General features: G+C 47.0%; 1 protein-coding gene across 3 annotated transcripts in view; it reads right to left on the reverse strand.

The window, feature by feature from the left end:
- LOC113956092 (vascular endothelial growth factor receptor kdr-like) overlaps positions 1-16,187 on the reverse strand; it is a 133,989-nt gene that overhangs the window by 16,155 nt on the left and 101,647 nt on the right. For 2 of the 3 annotated variants that reach the window (XM_027662282.1, XM_027662280.1), the window contains 8 exons: positions 14,297-14,410; positions 10,893-10,981; positions 9,495-9,660; positions 8,846-8,943; positions 7,824-7,946; positions 7,606-7,717; positions 2,105-2,204; positions 1,414-1,519 (listed from right to left, as the gene is read on the reverse strand). In XM_027662282.1, coding sequence (XP_027518083.1) covers positions 1,414-1,519; positions 2,105-2,204; positions 7,606-7,717; positions 7,824-7,946; positions 8,846-8,943; positions 9,495-9,660; positions 10,893-10,981; positions 14,297-14,410 — 908 coding nt within the window. Of the gene's footprint in view, positions 1-1,413; positions 1,520-2,104; positions 2,205-7,605; positions 7,718-7,823; positions 7,947-8,845; positions 8,944-9,494; positions 9,661-10,892; positions 10,982-14,296; positions 14,414-16,187 lie in introns of all 3 variants that reach the window. The other variant, XM_027662279.1, reaches the window with a different exon arrangement.

Below are 16,187 nucleotides of genomic sequence, written 5' to 3' on the forward strand. Positions count from 1 at the left end.
TCTACAGAGCTTTACATTCTGGACTGGAAAGGACTGGATTTTATTTCAATTTATCTTTATGATGTTTCTTCAAAGTGATTGTGATGTTCCTTACATCATTCCTACATTCCAGATGTGAGGCTATTCTACCTCCAGGGAGGGGCAGGACACTGATCTGCCTTTCAGGAAAGCAGTCTCTATACTGTCATTGCCTCTTAGGGAATTCCAGGGGACAGCCCTCAGGGACACCTAAACCCAAGTTTAAGCCCTGGAGAAGGGAGGGAGTGGCAGGAATTCCCAAACCCCTGGGGCTGACAGGACATGAACAGAGTTTGGAATTGGTAAAAGCACATTGCCTATGTGTAGACTTTTTGGGTTTGTTCAGCTTCAGTTGGGAAGAGCTGTAGTTGGGAAGAGCTGTAGTTGGGAAGAGCTGGTCCTTCAAGTGGGAGCCTGGAAGGATTTTATTTCTTGTCCTTCCAAGGAATCATAACGAGCTCTGTATTGTCATCACCCCCCCTAGTAATCCCAGAAATGGCTTTGCCTTTAACGTCTGAAACTATTTGTCCAAATTTCTCTTTGCTTATTTTTTTATTTTAATTTTGAGAAGCAGTTAAGTGCCCTATTCCCTTATCAGGATTTTTATGTCTCCTTAATTTACTTTGGTTATGGAATAAAACTCCCAAGCTCTTAATGTTGCAGACTGAGCCCTCTTCAACTCAGCTCCACTACAGTTGTTTACAAACAGGAAGAAGCTGTTTGATTTCTTCTTAAGCTCACAATTGCATTTCTGGTTGTTTTTAATGAAGAAGAAAACAACTGAATTAACTATTATGACATTAATAATGCTATAACTGACTTTCAGAGCTTTAAACTGCATAATTGTAGAGCTCCTAAGAGCACTGGTGGACGTAATCTTGGAAAATGAGAAAGTTCAGGAGGTGGAGGAAATCAGGAGTGAAGTTGAAACCAGAAAGAAGGGAGGTGTGTGTGGGACGATGATTTTAAGATTTACTTTTATTTCTCATTATCCTGCTCTGATTTATTGGTAATAAATTGTATTTTCTGAGAAGGGCAGTGATGGGGTGGTTTGGTGGGCACCCAGACAGGCTTTACTGCCCTGGAATCTAATTAGAACTGTTGGTGAGATAAAGCACTGTTGTTCCTCTGAGGGGCAACTGGGCCTTTTTCTAATGAATGTAACTTTCTCCTGCTATGGATGGACAGATATCTAGTTTTAAAACATAATCCCCTTTGCATAGTTACCATTTTCTTTAATCATCCTAGCAGCCTTTTTCCTTGTGACCTCTGTTGTGAGGTCAGAGGTAATCTTGGTGTCCAACAGCCTTTCCCTGTGCACACACAGGTATCCACATGCACACACCAACACATCAACATAAACACGTGTGTCAGAGGGAGCCTGGCGTGCTGTACCTGCTGCACACTGGCCTGCAGAAGGTCTCCCAGGCGCTCCACGAGCTCGGTGAACGTCGGCCTCTCGGTGGGATCTCCATGCCAACAATCCAGCATTGTCTGGTACCTAGGGAAAACCCCAGGGTTTCAGAAAGGGAAAGGAAAGAAGCTTTGCTTCCAGACTGTTTCATTCCCCTGCTGCTTGGTTTGGTCAGTCTTTGGGTGGTTATGGGTTAGGACAGGCTCAGATCTCCATGTGCTGGAATTCTGTTCTAGTTCCCTCGTGGGATGGTTTTGGCTTCCATCCTTCTGCCTCAGCTGAGCCTTTAGGCTTTTTGTTTTCACCCAACTTCAAGTCTGGCTGCTGGGCCCTGTGATATTGCTGAAATAAGTCATGGTTATGGATGCTGGGTTTCTGTTCCAGAGCCAGAAGTCAAGGCAGACACAGGGGTCTCCTGAACAGAGATCCAGGAACTACAGCTCACATGGTGGACCTGTTCATCTTGTTGTTGGCAAAGGTCAGGCTGACTTGGCCTGTCCTTGGCATTAGTCTGTGCTACCAGGACACTCAAGGTATGAACAACCACAGCATTTACTGAAAACAAAATACAAAATAGCTGAGGTGCCCTTCCCCCTCTTCACCTGAACACAATCAAGTTTTAATACTTAAATGACACGTGTCAGCTCTCAATACACAAGCAGGAGCTCTTACACTTCTGGGGTGGAGTACTCTGGGGATCTCATTCGGGTCCCTTCCTTGAGCCGCCGGCAGAAATCCTCATCTATCTGCACTCCAGGGTATGGGGAGGCACCTGGGGGAGAAATGAGAGGCTTCAGAGTGGCACAGTCCCTCTTTCCCAGCCCAGGGAATTAAAGATAAATCAGTGATCTCTGCTGAGCATCTGGGATTACCCAGAGTCTGGCAGCAAAAGAAGCTTGAGCAAAGAAGTTGCAGTTACCTCCCGTCTACATATTCTGCTTGGAAACCCATTACAGACTCACTCTGTCTCTTCAGAGATTTCAATCACAGTGTGTCCTCCACATTTGTGATACACCCAGGACCACTCCAAGGTAAAATAGGGCAGAAGAGAACTAAATTTTATCGGTTTGAGACTTTAAATGACCTCTTGGTCAGTGGTAGAGAAGTTCCAGCTCATTCAGTTGGTTACATTCAATAAACTATTAGCCTGCCAATCTCCAGCACAGAGTGAGCACACATGGAGTCAGTCAGTCCTGCTCATCCTGCCTTGCCTTGGAATCTCTGGCCTGGCTGGTGCAGAGGGAGCTGTGGGCACCTGGCTCCTGCAGAAGGCCCCGAGAACCTGCAGTTCAACCTCAGGTGTGGAATTGTGTTTCACCAACTGAGTATTGTGTGTATTATCCAGTCCTACAGGCAAAACTTCCTTGAAAATGACCTTGCAGCTTTTTAGCCTTGTTTGCTTCTTAGAGAGTGTGTTCAGAGTGTCTTCAGGGCCACTGCAGTGCCAGTGTGAGTGTTACTGTCCCAGAGAGGGCAGCTTGTGGCAGCTGTTATTGTTCTCAGAGGTAGCGTGCTCTGAAGGGACCAGTAGCACTGTATTATTGCACAAAAGTTGGCCAAAAGTCATGAACATAAATCAAAAAGTCATCATTTGCCTGTGCAGATGGTTCTCTACAGAGGAGGGACTGGCGTAAATGCATTAAATGTGCTCCTCAACTAATGAGTGATTCAGAGGTTATGCTGTCTGCTGTATATCTCCAGTGCTCCATAAATAAGGGGAACAAATATATAGTTTGGGAAAGTGCTCTGGCATCTGAGTAATCCAGACCTCACAGGTAACATTCAAGAGAAGTCTGTGCTGAAGTTTGAAAGGTTACTGAACCTGCTGGAATAGACCTGAAAGATCTGTAAAATTCCCTCCCCTCCTCCTCAGCAAAGGCTTCACATGCAGCACAACCTTGTCTTGCACATTCTAGCATCCAAAAGCTGGATGATGAATTTGGAAACAATTTAATCAAGTCTCAGCATAGAGGGTTGAATGGAATCTGGATCTGTATCCATCCCTCGAGGAATCTGTGTATGATCTACTGTCTACAACATTCCTGCATATTTCCTGCTATTTTTCCCCCCATTTGGAAACACCATCATGTGCTGTGCACTTGGGGGCACAACAAGCACACCAGAAATCCTTGGATAAAAGCAGCCAAGAGGGTGCCAAAACGTGGCTGCTCCCAGAATTATTCTGCTCCATGAATCTGCTTGCTCAGTCTGCAGAGCTCTGCATGGGGAGCTGAGATCCTGGCAGTTTCCCAAGAGGGCACCTCAGCACAGCAAACAGGCTCCAGTGACATCCAAGGCTCAGGGATGCTCAGCCACAGCACATCTGAAATTCCTGGATGTGCAAGGAGCAGGTCACAGTGCTGGGAGTGTTTCCAGGAGTTCTGTAAGTTGGAGATAGTCACTAGCATCACTTCTGCTTTATATCTGGATCTGCCTTCCTAGATTTGCCTTTCACCTGTCAGAATAACCTGGTAATCCACTGTTCAGCTCACATGGCATCACCCATTAGCCAAAGGCCTCAAAACAGGCTCCTACCACCTCCCAAGATCCCTGTGAATAAACAGACAGATAGAAATTGTGGTGTCACCTTCCCACGTGTCCCAGCCACCAAACTGCTGCCTGTGCACCTCTCCTGACTTTCACTTGCTTGTCTTTGCATCTGTGTATCTGTACAAACCCTGAGAAGGGACTGGGGCTTCCTGAACACTCCTGTGCTCAACAGGGGTTCAACAGCCTCTCCAGAGGAGCCTCACTTGGTCTGCCTGGCTCTACACTGTCAATGACCAGGGGCAACACCACAAACCCCCCTCATTAGAGAAGAGACGGCATTTTTCATTGACTGCCAACCACACTGTGCCACTGCTGTGCCATGGTGATCATGATTTCCATGGGGAGGACCTGAATGGCGAACTGGGAGGAGCTGAATGGAATCAGGCCTTGATGAATGGCCACAGGACCATTCCCAGTGCAGAAGAAACCCTTCAGTTTGTTCAGTACCACTGGGTAGACCTCGCTCAACAATTGTCTTACTATAAGAATCCTGCAAATACAGTGATTGGGATGGAGACCTTGAGGGCAACATTAGAGAATGGGGTGAAGAGGGATGGAGAATTCCACTGGAGCTCACCTTCTGAGTGCTCTCTCTTTGGTTACATCAACTGCAATGTGTTGGTGAGAGCAAATACAAGGAAGGAAAAGAAGAATAATAGTGACAGGACAAGGAGTAATGGGTACAAATTGGAAGAGGGGATTTTTAGGTGAGATATTAGGAAGAAATTCTTCCCTGTGAGGGTGCTGAGACACTGGACCAGGTTGCACAGGGAGGTTGTGGATGCCCCAGCCTTGGCAGTGTTCAAGGCCAGGTTGGATAAGGCCTTGAGCAACCTGGTCTAGTGGGAGGTGTGTGGGATGGGGACTGGATGATCTTTAAGGTCCATTCCAACCCCTTAGCATTCTGTGATTCTAAGAACAATTTTTGATTGCAGGATCTCTTGGTAGTTTATATTTTGACTGGTGCTGGCTTTCTACCAGCTGGAGGCAGCTCAGATCATAAAAGCAAGGAACTCTCCTTTTTCCACTTCCACTCACCACTGCACTTCATCTGCACTATGGGATAAGCCTGATAACTTGGATTTGGGATGCTGAGACAGCTTGGGAGAAATGTAGGCTGAAACATGTGGTGTGAGGTCTACACATGATGTTTTCCTTAGGGAAAATCTCTTCCAAAATGCTCAAAGATGTGGCATGCATTGGATATGGGAGCCCTCTTTTGATCTTGGTTTTATTTTAGTAGGATAATAAGATGCTGATGTTATATGAGCAGGCACTGCTTGTTTACATAATTATCTCTGATTGCTTTTTGAACAGTGCACATTGAAATTCCAGGAGACACCGACACTCTGCACCATGAGCGATTTCAGGATGTATTAAACATTGCTGGCACCACCTGACATGAGGTGTGCTGACCCCTTTGGAATAATTTAAAGCTCATTGCAAACTCAGCCCCAGATGAAAATGAACAGTCTCTCTCAAGCCCTGATTTCCCTGTGTATCACCAACATGGATCCAGCCTTTCTGGAGGAAGCCTGTTGTCCTTCTCTCAGCTTCTGCCTCTGGAAGGACCCATGACCAAACTAAACTCTGCAGTTTCCTAATCAGTGTTTTTCCCTTTTTTAGAGGGTGCTAAGTCTGTGGGACCCAGCAAAAGCAGCACTTGTAAATGGGAGCCAAAACATACCCTGTAGCAACGACAAACAAATTCCATCCCTTGGCCCTCAATGATCTGTAAAACTTTTATATAAGAGAATTCAATCAGCGACACAAATCCTTAATTAAATATTTATCATTGGAGCTGCAGATGCGAGCAGTGCCAAACCACAGGCATGCCTGGATGCTCTGTATGAAAAACGCTCTCAGAGAAAATGACTACTTTTGAACCTGTGCCACTGAGAGAAAAAGGAGTTTGTGACCTACGTCATCCCAGGGCAGAGGCTGTTTACAGATGGCAGCCCTGGCAGGAGTTTGGTAGGTTCCTCTGAATTCAGAAGAGGACAGTCTATTGTGCCAGGAAAACACCTTCATTAAGAAAAGGCACTATCTAAAATTAAAAGAAACCAGACAAATTGTTTTTAGAAACTAGATAAAAATAGAAGTGAGTTTCAGTGACTCTGTTTTTTTATTTGTATTGGTCAGGCCAAATGACCTGAAAGTCACATCTGTTAAAGTCTGTCAGGACCTTTGGGAATGATATAAAGCCTGTTTCTGCAGTGCCTCTTGCCACTCATCAGTATTCAGTTCCTTTGGTTCCCTGGAGATGCCCAATGCCTGTTCCCTCAGAGTATGTCTCTGCTGGTGCATCTTCCTGAACAATCTGTTAAAAATGGGGCACCGCTCGTGCTTCTGGAGCTTTGCCTTTCTGTGGTGTTTCAAAGCACCTGCAGGAGGTGATGCTGTTACAGAGCCACAGAGGTGTTACACCAAAATAACATCACTAAATAAACAGGACTGAGCCCTGGAGAAAGCAGGAACTGCCACGTGTTTTAACCATTTGAATGTGAATTTTGTGTGCTGACATGGACTAGAGGAGAGTACAAATGAAAGACCTGGACTGAAAGCAAGTTGTGATTTTGCAGTCAGCCCTAAAGAAAGATTAGGACAGAAACAGCTCCAGACTTTGCATCTTGACCCCGATCATTAATTTCAACTGATCCATGAACTAAAGATAGAAGGAGATTACAGAGTTTGCTTTAAAATCCAGCATCTTAAGCTGACAATGCTTCTTGTTTTCTTTTGTCTGCAAATGCTGATTAAAAAGCCAGAGCTGACATTCCTAAATTCCCTCAGGAAAACAAAACTTGCCACTCTGCAAGGCAAATCTGAGAGCAGCAAAGTCCACCTGTCTGTGAGGCTGCTTGTCTCAGTTTCACAGCTTTATCTGCTGGACAGGAACCAGATCTTAGTGAGGCTAAGATTTCTAACAGCACCCTGGGATGAAATCTGTAGCACATAAAGAACTCCATTCCTGTTCTTTCAGCAATGTTGTGGCTTGCAAACGATATGGGCACAAGAGTACGTGGTTCTACCTGTCCACTGCCAGAAGGACTCAGGCAGAGCCCAGCACTGGTTCTCGGATCAGCCTCATGGCAGCTGCTGCCAAGACATTTTTCTTACTTAGAAAATCTTAGATTTTGTGGGGAAGATAATTAAGCTGGGATAAAACATAATGTGGGCAATCTCCCTGGTGTTCCACGGGCTGCCAGGAGCAGCATAAGCCCCCTGTGCCCTCAGCAGGGGGACCCTCCAGCCCTGGGGCTGTGGGGGTTCCTGAAGCAGATTTCTTCAGGAAAATATGGTTGGATGGGAAACTTCTTCATTGCTGTCAAAGAAGCATCTCACTTCCCAGCAGCAAGGGCTTGTTGTATCTCTGGGTTCTGTTGCTTTCAGTGGCTACAAATGTTAGGTCCAGGATTTAGGATTTTTGTTCCCCCCTCCCCAGTGTTTTCACGGTTTCCAGGTGGAGTTCTCACTAACCTCAGCCCAGTGGCTTTATTTCACACCTGCCTTGCACTGTGCACTTGTCCCAGCTGAAGCAGAAATGCTGCTCCACATCAGCACCTTTTATTAAAAGCTTTTCTTAGCATAGGAGCCATAAATTAGGGGAAAATCATTCTTACCTAGAGAAAATATTTCCCAGAGCAGCACTCCAAAGGACCACACGTCACTCTGCGTTGTGTAAATCTTGTCAAAAATAGCCTCTGGAGCCATCCATTTGAGTGGGAGCCGGGCCTGGACACCAAAGACACAACGGATTGCCAGGGCTGCTGTTACTGATCCACCCAAGCCCGTGGGGAACAACAACTTGAGGATAACAATTCCAGCTCCTTCCACTTACATCTCCCTTCCGTACGTAGTCGGGGTCTTTATAAATGTCCCTGGCCAGGCCGAAGTCACAGATCTTGACCACGTTGTTCTCAGAGAGCAGGATGTTCCTTGCTGCCAAATCCCGGTGGATGCACTGAAAGGAACGAGGACACAGGGGATCAGAGGGGCTCCCTGCCAGAGCTGAGATCGGGAGAGTTTCTTTGGGAATGGGGAGATAAATGACCTGCTGTCATGAGCAGGTTAGAGAAGGGAATCTGTGAGGGAACCTGCCCCAAATATTCAGTTCTATGCAAAGGAGAGAATTACTTGGGGAACAAGCCAATATTGCAGGTAATTCTCTGACTTTCACAGTTATGACAAGACAAAGGGAGTCCTATTTTCTAACTAACTGTTCACTGGGAAAATTGGGAGAGGTTGAAAAGCAGATGCAGCTACATTTGCAAATGCAGGCTCAGGAGTGTGTGAGATGGAGGTGACTCTGCTCAGGATTCCTGTGCTCCCTGGGAGCTGTGTCAGTGCAAGCCCACAGTTGTGTGCACACTTTGGCACGTGTATTACATTCCATTTACAGAAAAGGTGTTCCACAGGCTGCAAACATCCTTCCCATTGTATCCAAAAGAGGTGCTAACCCTGCTGACAGTCTCCAACACTGCTGACAAGCCAAAGGAATAGCTGGATACTCCCCTTCATTTTTCAGTAGTGCTGTTGTTGATCACACTAGAAGGACCTTTCTCTACAAGAAGCCTTTTCTGCATTTATTTATGAGGCAGTTCCAAGAATTGTCTCACAATCTGTATTCAGCCTTTCTATCTAAACTCTCCTGTTACAGATGCCAGTCCCTGCAGCCAAGAACATGATGGATATCCCTTCCCAACCCCTTCACTGCTACTTATTGCTTGACCACCAGAGCCAACATGATCTCCAAGGCTTTAATAGAAGAGCAAAAAGCAGATTACTCAGGCTCAAGAGCATGTTTGGATTTCTCCATATCAGATACTCAAGGTTCTGGGATAGAAGTGTGAATGAGCTCACTTTTCGGGAGGCAAGGAACTCCATGCCTTTGGCCACTTGGAAGCTGTAGCAAATCAGATCCTCCAAAGTCAGGGGCCTCTTGTACAGATCCTCAGCATCTAGGAGAGATCACAGACAGGGCAAAACACTGGAGCAACAGCTCCAGACCTCGGTGGCACTGGTGCCTCTGGCACTCTGTGACCCCAGCCCTGCATCTGAGTGTCAGTAGGAGAGATCTCTGCTGGAGCTGCAGCTCTGGGGTAGGAACCACTGATCCAGAGGCAGAAGATCAGATGATTTAACAAGTTCTAGTGCACATTAATCATGTCATTTAGCTATGGGGAAAACAGCACCGGGGGATAGGAGTGAAGAAAACTTTACAGAGAGTGAGTGAGGAGACTGGGAAGAGAGTGGCCTCACAAATCTTCTGGTAAAACATTGCTATTGCTTCTCTCACACAACAGGAGCAGCTTTTCTATGCAATTCATCACTGCCAGCCTCTTTCAGTGAGAAAGTTGGAGGGGGGAACAGGCAAGAGGAAGAATTTGCAACTTCGGGAACAAACCAAGCTGTGTCAGGGCTTGTAAAGTGTGTGACAGCATGTGTGGCACTGGCCAAGTAACAGAAACTTTTACAAGAAAAGATTTGGGATTAGGTGGGTTTTGTTTACCTTCTTCGTCATCTTCTGAGTCGCTGTAACTCTTATCTTCAATAAATCCTGAGCTGGCAGAGCTGCCTGTGCTGGCTACACTCTCAAGGCGCCGCTTGATCAGTTCAGTCAGGTCACTGTTGGACTCATCCAGACTCTTCTCTGCTTGGTCAGAGTTTTCCTGGGACTAGAAATGGCATAAAACTCATTTGTAGCTTTGGTTGATGCAATGCCTGAGGATTCAAACTATGGAACAGAATGGCATATGGAGAAAATGTCCTCTGCAGACGAGTTCCAAACATGTTTGAACATGATGTTCCCTGAAGAGCAGAGCTAAGGAAGCCTGGTTTCCTACTAATACAGAACCTCCCATTTCACTGATTGCAATGTTGCCCCAGAAAAGTGAGCTGGGAGCTGGCTGGGGGAGACTGAGAGGTGAGCAGAGAGATACTGTGGTTCTGTGCCTCTTGCTTTCTTGGGAAGGCATCATAGACCGGTTCAAGGCATGTGCATGATGTGCACTATGTGTCTGTCTCACCCTGTCCTGAGGAGGGAGACAGAACCAGCCCCTCAATTCATCAAGGAAACAATGGTGAGAAAGAAATTCTGAGTGCCTGTACCAGGAAAATCTCCTTCACTCACACAAAGTACCTCACGTACTTCTGTGCCTGTACACAATGGCTACAATAATAATAATAATAATTATGGATTCATCCGGGAAAATAATCTTGGGAGGCTCCAGTTTCGGGCAGGGCTGGGATCAGAGAGCCCTTTCCATGTTGTATGTTCACAAGGAGAAGGCAGTGCCATTCCCTCCCCAGCGCTGACTCCTGGTCTCCTATGTCCACCCCCTGTCCCAGCCCAGGCTGTGCCAGCACAGATGTTTGTGTGGATGCAGAGAACTGTTGGAAACCAAACCATTTGGTTAATTTTAGTGCAGACATGTCCTTGATCCAGGTCCCTGCATCCAGCACAGACCGGGCTGGCACGGGGGAAGGGACAAACAGAGGATGGGAATGAGCAGATGGTGGAAGGATGAGCTGCTTTTAGTGGGGGGCGTGGGGCTGGAAACAAAAATCCCCAAACCAGGCTTATGTTTTGGAGGGTTCACCTTCTCCTAGTTCAGTTGAGGCCAGTTTTTCACTACTACTTGTTGCCCACCTTGAGCTGGGGGTAATTCCCTCTCTCCCTCTTAGGTGCACCACAGTGCTTGGGTATTTGCAACTACTTCAGAGGAGGATGGGAGTGAGACCCTGCAGAGGAAAACATTTTCTTTTCTTGCTCATACAAATTGGAATGTGGTGAGAAAATAAAGTACCCACAGAAATGCCCAACAGTGCCAGTGCAGAAAAATCCAGCCTGTGTCCATGGTTGTTGATTCCCTGCCTTGGGACTATGAGAAGTGTATCATTTTCTTACCTTGCATGCAATGAAATCTCCCCGTTTTCCTCTTAAATAGTTGGACAGATTTCCATATTTGCAATATTCCACTATGACCATTAAAGGACCTAATAAAGACAGTGAGAATCAAATGAGTTTTGAATCATTGCAAAGCACATAATTCTAATTTATCCTCCCAAAACCTCTTCAAAATAAGTAAATACTGGCATTCTTATGACACAGAGGAGAGAAGTGACACTTCAGAAGGACACAATTAGTAGGGATGTGGAGAGAAGGGAACACAGTGCTGATTCTTAGTTTTAGATGTTGGCATTTATTCCTTATTTATGAAATAGGAAAATTCAAGATGATCAACAGAATGTCCAGTCTCAGATGTTGTGAAGGTTGGTTTTCTCTGTGCATAGTCCATAGCATGGAGCAGTTTTCATTTTCTCTGCTGGCTTCCCAGTTGTTTGTTTTGGGTGGAGCTGATGCCATCAGAGGAAATAAAAGTATGCAGGGCCATAGGCAGATCTGAATCAAAAGTTGCAAAAATAATTAGTCTGAAGTTTTTGGAAGCCTTGAAAGTCCTCTCAGTTTCTTCCTTTCTTATTTCTGTGCAAACTACTGTAGATTTAGTGCAATTGCTGCTTTTGTACAATTATGCATGTTTTTAAGATCTGCTTGAAGTGCTTTTATGTTGCAGTGTGAGCTATTAGGGGAGGGAAAAGCTGCATTCTCTACCTTTGGCAGAATCACTGCTTTTTGTAATCACCAAATGTAAGACAAGGTGAAATCACAGGACTAGGATGTGTATAGACAGGGATTACTATCCACCCCAAGCTCTCAAATTTTCACATCCAGAAACTTTTTTTCTGTGGAGAACACAGAAAGGTCTGTAGTTCAGACTTAGGAGCTTGAACTTCAAAGGAAAAGGGCTGGGAGCTGCACTTGGCCTTGGGGAAGGAGAGCTCTGGGCAGGATTCCTGACTGGATATATCTGACCTGGGCACACCGAGCCTGGGCAGTATTGGCTGGAGAGGATGAGAGGGGGGAAAGGAGGGAGCAGTGACCCTGGGAGAGCCTGGCTGCTGCATCCCTCTGAGACAGGGAGAGCACCTTTTGGAAGTAGATGGTCCCATTAACAGGGAGATGGTGAATCCCTGCAGTGAGAACCAGCAGCTTGCCCATGACACTGTATTTCTGCCTGGCTCTGTACCTGCAGAGCCCCATGGCTCTGGTGGGCTGAGCACACACCCTGGGGCTGTCCAGGAGCCCCAGTTCCTGCTGACTGCAGCTGGAACATGTTCAGCCCTGGGAAAAACCACAACTGGCCCCAAATCCGAGCTGCCAGTGGTGCCAGTGCTGTGCCCAGCTCTGCAAGGCTCCAGAGCTGGGATCTGGCCCTGCTCAGTTCTGAAGACCCAAACTCAAATGTCCCTCATGGGCACCCTGAGGAAATGTAGATTCCAACAACAGCTGTGAAGCTCCACTTAGTGATTTATTCATGTTTTTGAAATGCTTCCTAGACATGGCCTCTCTGTATTTTGTTTCCTCATTGTGAAGCATATACTGTGCATTAGTTGTAACTGCTCAACATCAACCCCGCCAAAGTGTTAAAAATCTGTTATTTGTTACGATGTTAAAATAATATATGTGCATACTTAATATCAGTGTTCACCAGGAATACTGTTCCATGGTTACACAAACCCTGTCAGGGAAGGAGAGTGAGCTGTGTTCTGCAATGGCTTTTTAATGGTAACTCCAATCCCTGCCGGTCTCCAGAGCTCAGGGCTGTTTTCCTTTGGTCTGCACCTGCATTGCTCAGAGAAAAACAAAGCAGTGCCTGCCTGGAGGCTCCTCCGTGCCCTCTATTCCAAGGACTGCTCTCCAAAGGCAGCAGAGGCTTTCCCTGGCACCTGGCAGGGAGGAATGAGGGTCACCTCCCACCCGGAGCGCAGCTGGGATGGAGCAGGCTGGAGAATGGGAAGCGGAGGGCCCCCTGGAAGAAGGTGTTTCTGAGTCTTAGATAAGTCCCTGAGCTGTGTCTGGCTGAGCAAGGGGAGCTCTGGGGCTGAGTTGGTGCTTTGGTGAAGAACTTCTGAGCCCTCAGTCCTGCGGCCACGTTTGAGGCACCTCGCTGTCCTGTCAGGGGAGGAGAATCACCAGCATCCTTAATGTTCCTTCCGCTCTACTCATAGTCCCAAGCAAAGGCTCCTGGCTCCTGCCTCTCATCACAGAAGATGGAGTTGGAAGGGACCCACAAGGATCACTGAGTCCAGCTCTTAAGTGAATGGTCCATATGGAAATCAAACCTGCAACCTTGGTGTTTTTAGCACCATGCTCTGTCCAAGTTGGCTGAACCCTAAATGCCTGCAGCCGGAGCTGCCCATCCTCCCATACAAGCTTTTGGGGTCTGCAGTGCTACAGCAATTCCTGCAAGTTCCCCATCCCAGGTTCCCAGATTCCAGCAGTATCTGTGGCTGCTGGTTGCTCACTGCTCCCTGAGGAACTGGGAGCACCTTGCTGGAGGGAAGATTTCTGCCCTAGCATCCAACAAAATCTACCTCACTGAGGTTTTCTTTGTCCTCCGTGACTGAGCATGTTCTTTTGGAGACTGATAGCTCAGATGGCCACAGATGTGTGCACCATCTCTGGCGCTGTTTCCCCTTAATTTATTTCACTCTGGGGTTTTTCCTCCCCTTGGGTCACCTCAATCTGTCCTTTGGGGGTGGTTTTGAAGGTTCAGGGTCAGCAGTGAAGAGCTATCCTTGAGAGCTCCTGCTCCTGAAGTTGAAGCATGGTGAGAGACAGGGATGGTGATGTGGGAAGGGATGTTGTAGCGACAAAGGGCTGAGATTGATGGAGCCCTTTGTTTAAGTGCACTTTGCCACAGACCCTTTGTATGCTGTCAGGCCAGTCCTGCCAGCTCAGCCCTGTGGAAGTCCATGCTGTTGTTGTGTCCAGCTCAGACGTGCCCCAGCCTTCCTGCACACCAAGCAAAACCTGCCCCTGTTTGCCCAGAGAGGGTGAAGTGACTGGGAAGGGAGGAGGCCTCAGTGAGCCAAGTGCTCAGCCTGGTGCATCCTCCTGATAAGGCAGGGGAGGAGAGGCAGGAGAACCTTTGAAATGACCAGGAGTGCCTGTCGGAACAATTGGGCACCTAACTGCAATTCAGTGTCCTGCCTCCCTTCAGGCCATAATCCCTTTTGTAAACAGGCTTCCAGGGAAAACAGAGAAGTGACACTATGGGCTGGGAGATGTTCAGAACCCTTGATAAGATGAGGCCACATTCTGCAGCAGCAGAAGCTCCCCTGTGAGCAGAGAGCTAGAAATGTTTGTGCTTGCATTAACTGCAGACTTGGACTCCACCTCGGGCACATCCCAAGACCTGTGTATCTGAAAAGTGTTCCTTTGCTCCTGATTTACTGAAGACTTCTCACCTCCAGCTTTGGTGCAGGCTCCCAGCAGGTTGACTACATTCAAGTGATGTCCTATATGGATGAGGATCTTCAGTTCAGACATTAAAGCCTTGCATTCATTAGTAGTTGCACATTCTGCTTAAGATAAACAGGAAAAAAATCATCTTTACACAACAGGATATTTTGAACAGGACACAGCAAGATCCTGTTTATACTTTGAAACAGAACCCATCCAGGTTACTTGTCATATCTTTGCTTTTCAGACTCAAACAGATAACAATTCATCCGTTTCATTGTCTGCTGACCTTTATGAAGTGGGATAACACTTTATCTTTTGGGTGCCTCTTCCTTTCTCAAGCTTGGGTTATGGAGGGTTACTGTCCCTTCCCCCAAACCAGATCCCTTTGTAAGGACTCAATTTTGCAAGCTTAGCAAAGGGTCAGCCAAGCCCTCCAAGCCCCCACAGCCCACGGGAAGTGTTCCTCCATCTCTCCCGTGGCTGTGGAGCTCAGCAGGACTTTGGTACAGTACCTCAGTACTGAGCAGCTCTCCACTGCAGGGGATGGAGGAATCCACATTGTGTCCCAAAACGTACAGCACTACTAAATCCCAGCCCTGTAAGAGCTTATCAACCCTAAAATAACTTTCCAGCAAAGCTGGGGGGGACATCTCTGTGTGTGAACCATGACCTCAACACTCAGTGAAGCCCATGCCCAGTCACACTGTCCTTTAGGGCAGGAGAAGGTTGTTCAGGTGCCTTGTTTTCCCTGCCTTCTATCCAAAACTTCCCTAGTGTATTTTAAGAGAAGGGGCTGTGTGCTTTTTCCTCTGGTTTTGCCTTTGAATGATGTAAAATTTAAATATGAGGAAACAGTTACGTAACAGATAATTTGGTGTGACAAGTGTAACTTTATCTGTTTGCAGAATCCTCCACAAACAAATCCTTCCCCAAACTGTGTCATGAGAAGGAGCTCTTCCAAGCCCAAGATTTCTCCAGTCAGCAGTGTTTGTAGCTGGGTGTGTTACATGGGTGATATCACTCCTGAATTCCCCTGGCAGGAGATGGAACACACACCTGGCAAAATCTGAATGGTGCAGCCTCACAAGTGTCTCAGATAATCTTGCCCATTGAATTTTAGCCTTCAATCCAGAACAGATACCAGCCCACTGCATGGAAATGACACAGTGCTGGAATTGCAGAAATGCAGACATCTCCAGAGCCTTTTTTCCCCCTGAATGGATTGACTGACACTAGAGAATCTGCTTTATTCATGAAAGTGATGAATTATGGGCATGTTAGTGGGGGAGGGACAGATGAGAGCAGGAGGCAGCTGCCTCCACTGGGGGGAGGGAGGTGTAAAATGATGGGGGATCTGGCAAATGGTTTGCTGAATATGTGCTGGCAGGGTAGAGCTGGCATGAGGATCAGCTGGGAAGCACAGTATAGAAGGGAATGAAAACCCAGGGCTGTCCAGGGCAGTAAGTTTTGTATGGGGATGGGAATGTGTCTGGATCAGGGGCTTCTAGGATATTTCAGGGATTTCAAGATGGACATGGGATAGAGGAAACAACATCAGGAGAGATGATCTGAAGGTCTGCTGACTAAAGTAGAGAAGGGAGACCAGATTCCAGGGAGTTCCAGACAGGTGATAAGTGGATGCTTTTGGAATTTCAGAGAGACAGGAAGCAGCAGAGCATCAGGAGAGGCAGCTGGACACAGAAGCCAAATCCTGTGGCAGCAGTGCCATTGCAGGGGTTAGTAGTGAGTGTCATGCAGCAGTGATGGAGCAGTGTGGGCCAGGAGCAGCCACCAGTGAGCATGGATTGGACTTTGGGAAACACCCTCAGTGAGCAGTTAAAGACCCTGACCCAGGCAGGCCATGTGCATTTATTCCCATGCTGTCTGCAGAGC

This window comes from Corapipo altera, unplaced genomic scaffold, assembly GCF_003945725.1.
Source record: "Corapipo altera isolate COAL_440 unplaced genomic scaffold, ASM394572v1 326, whole genome shotgun sequence".
Lineage (NCBI taxonomy): Eukaryota > Metazoa > Chordata > Aves > Passeriformes > Pipridae > Corapipo > Corapipo altera.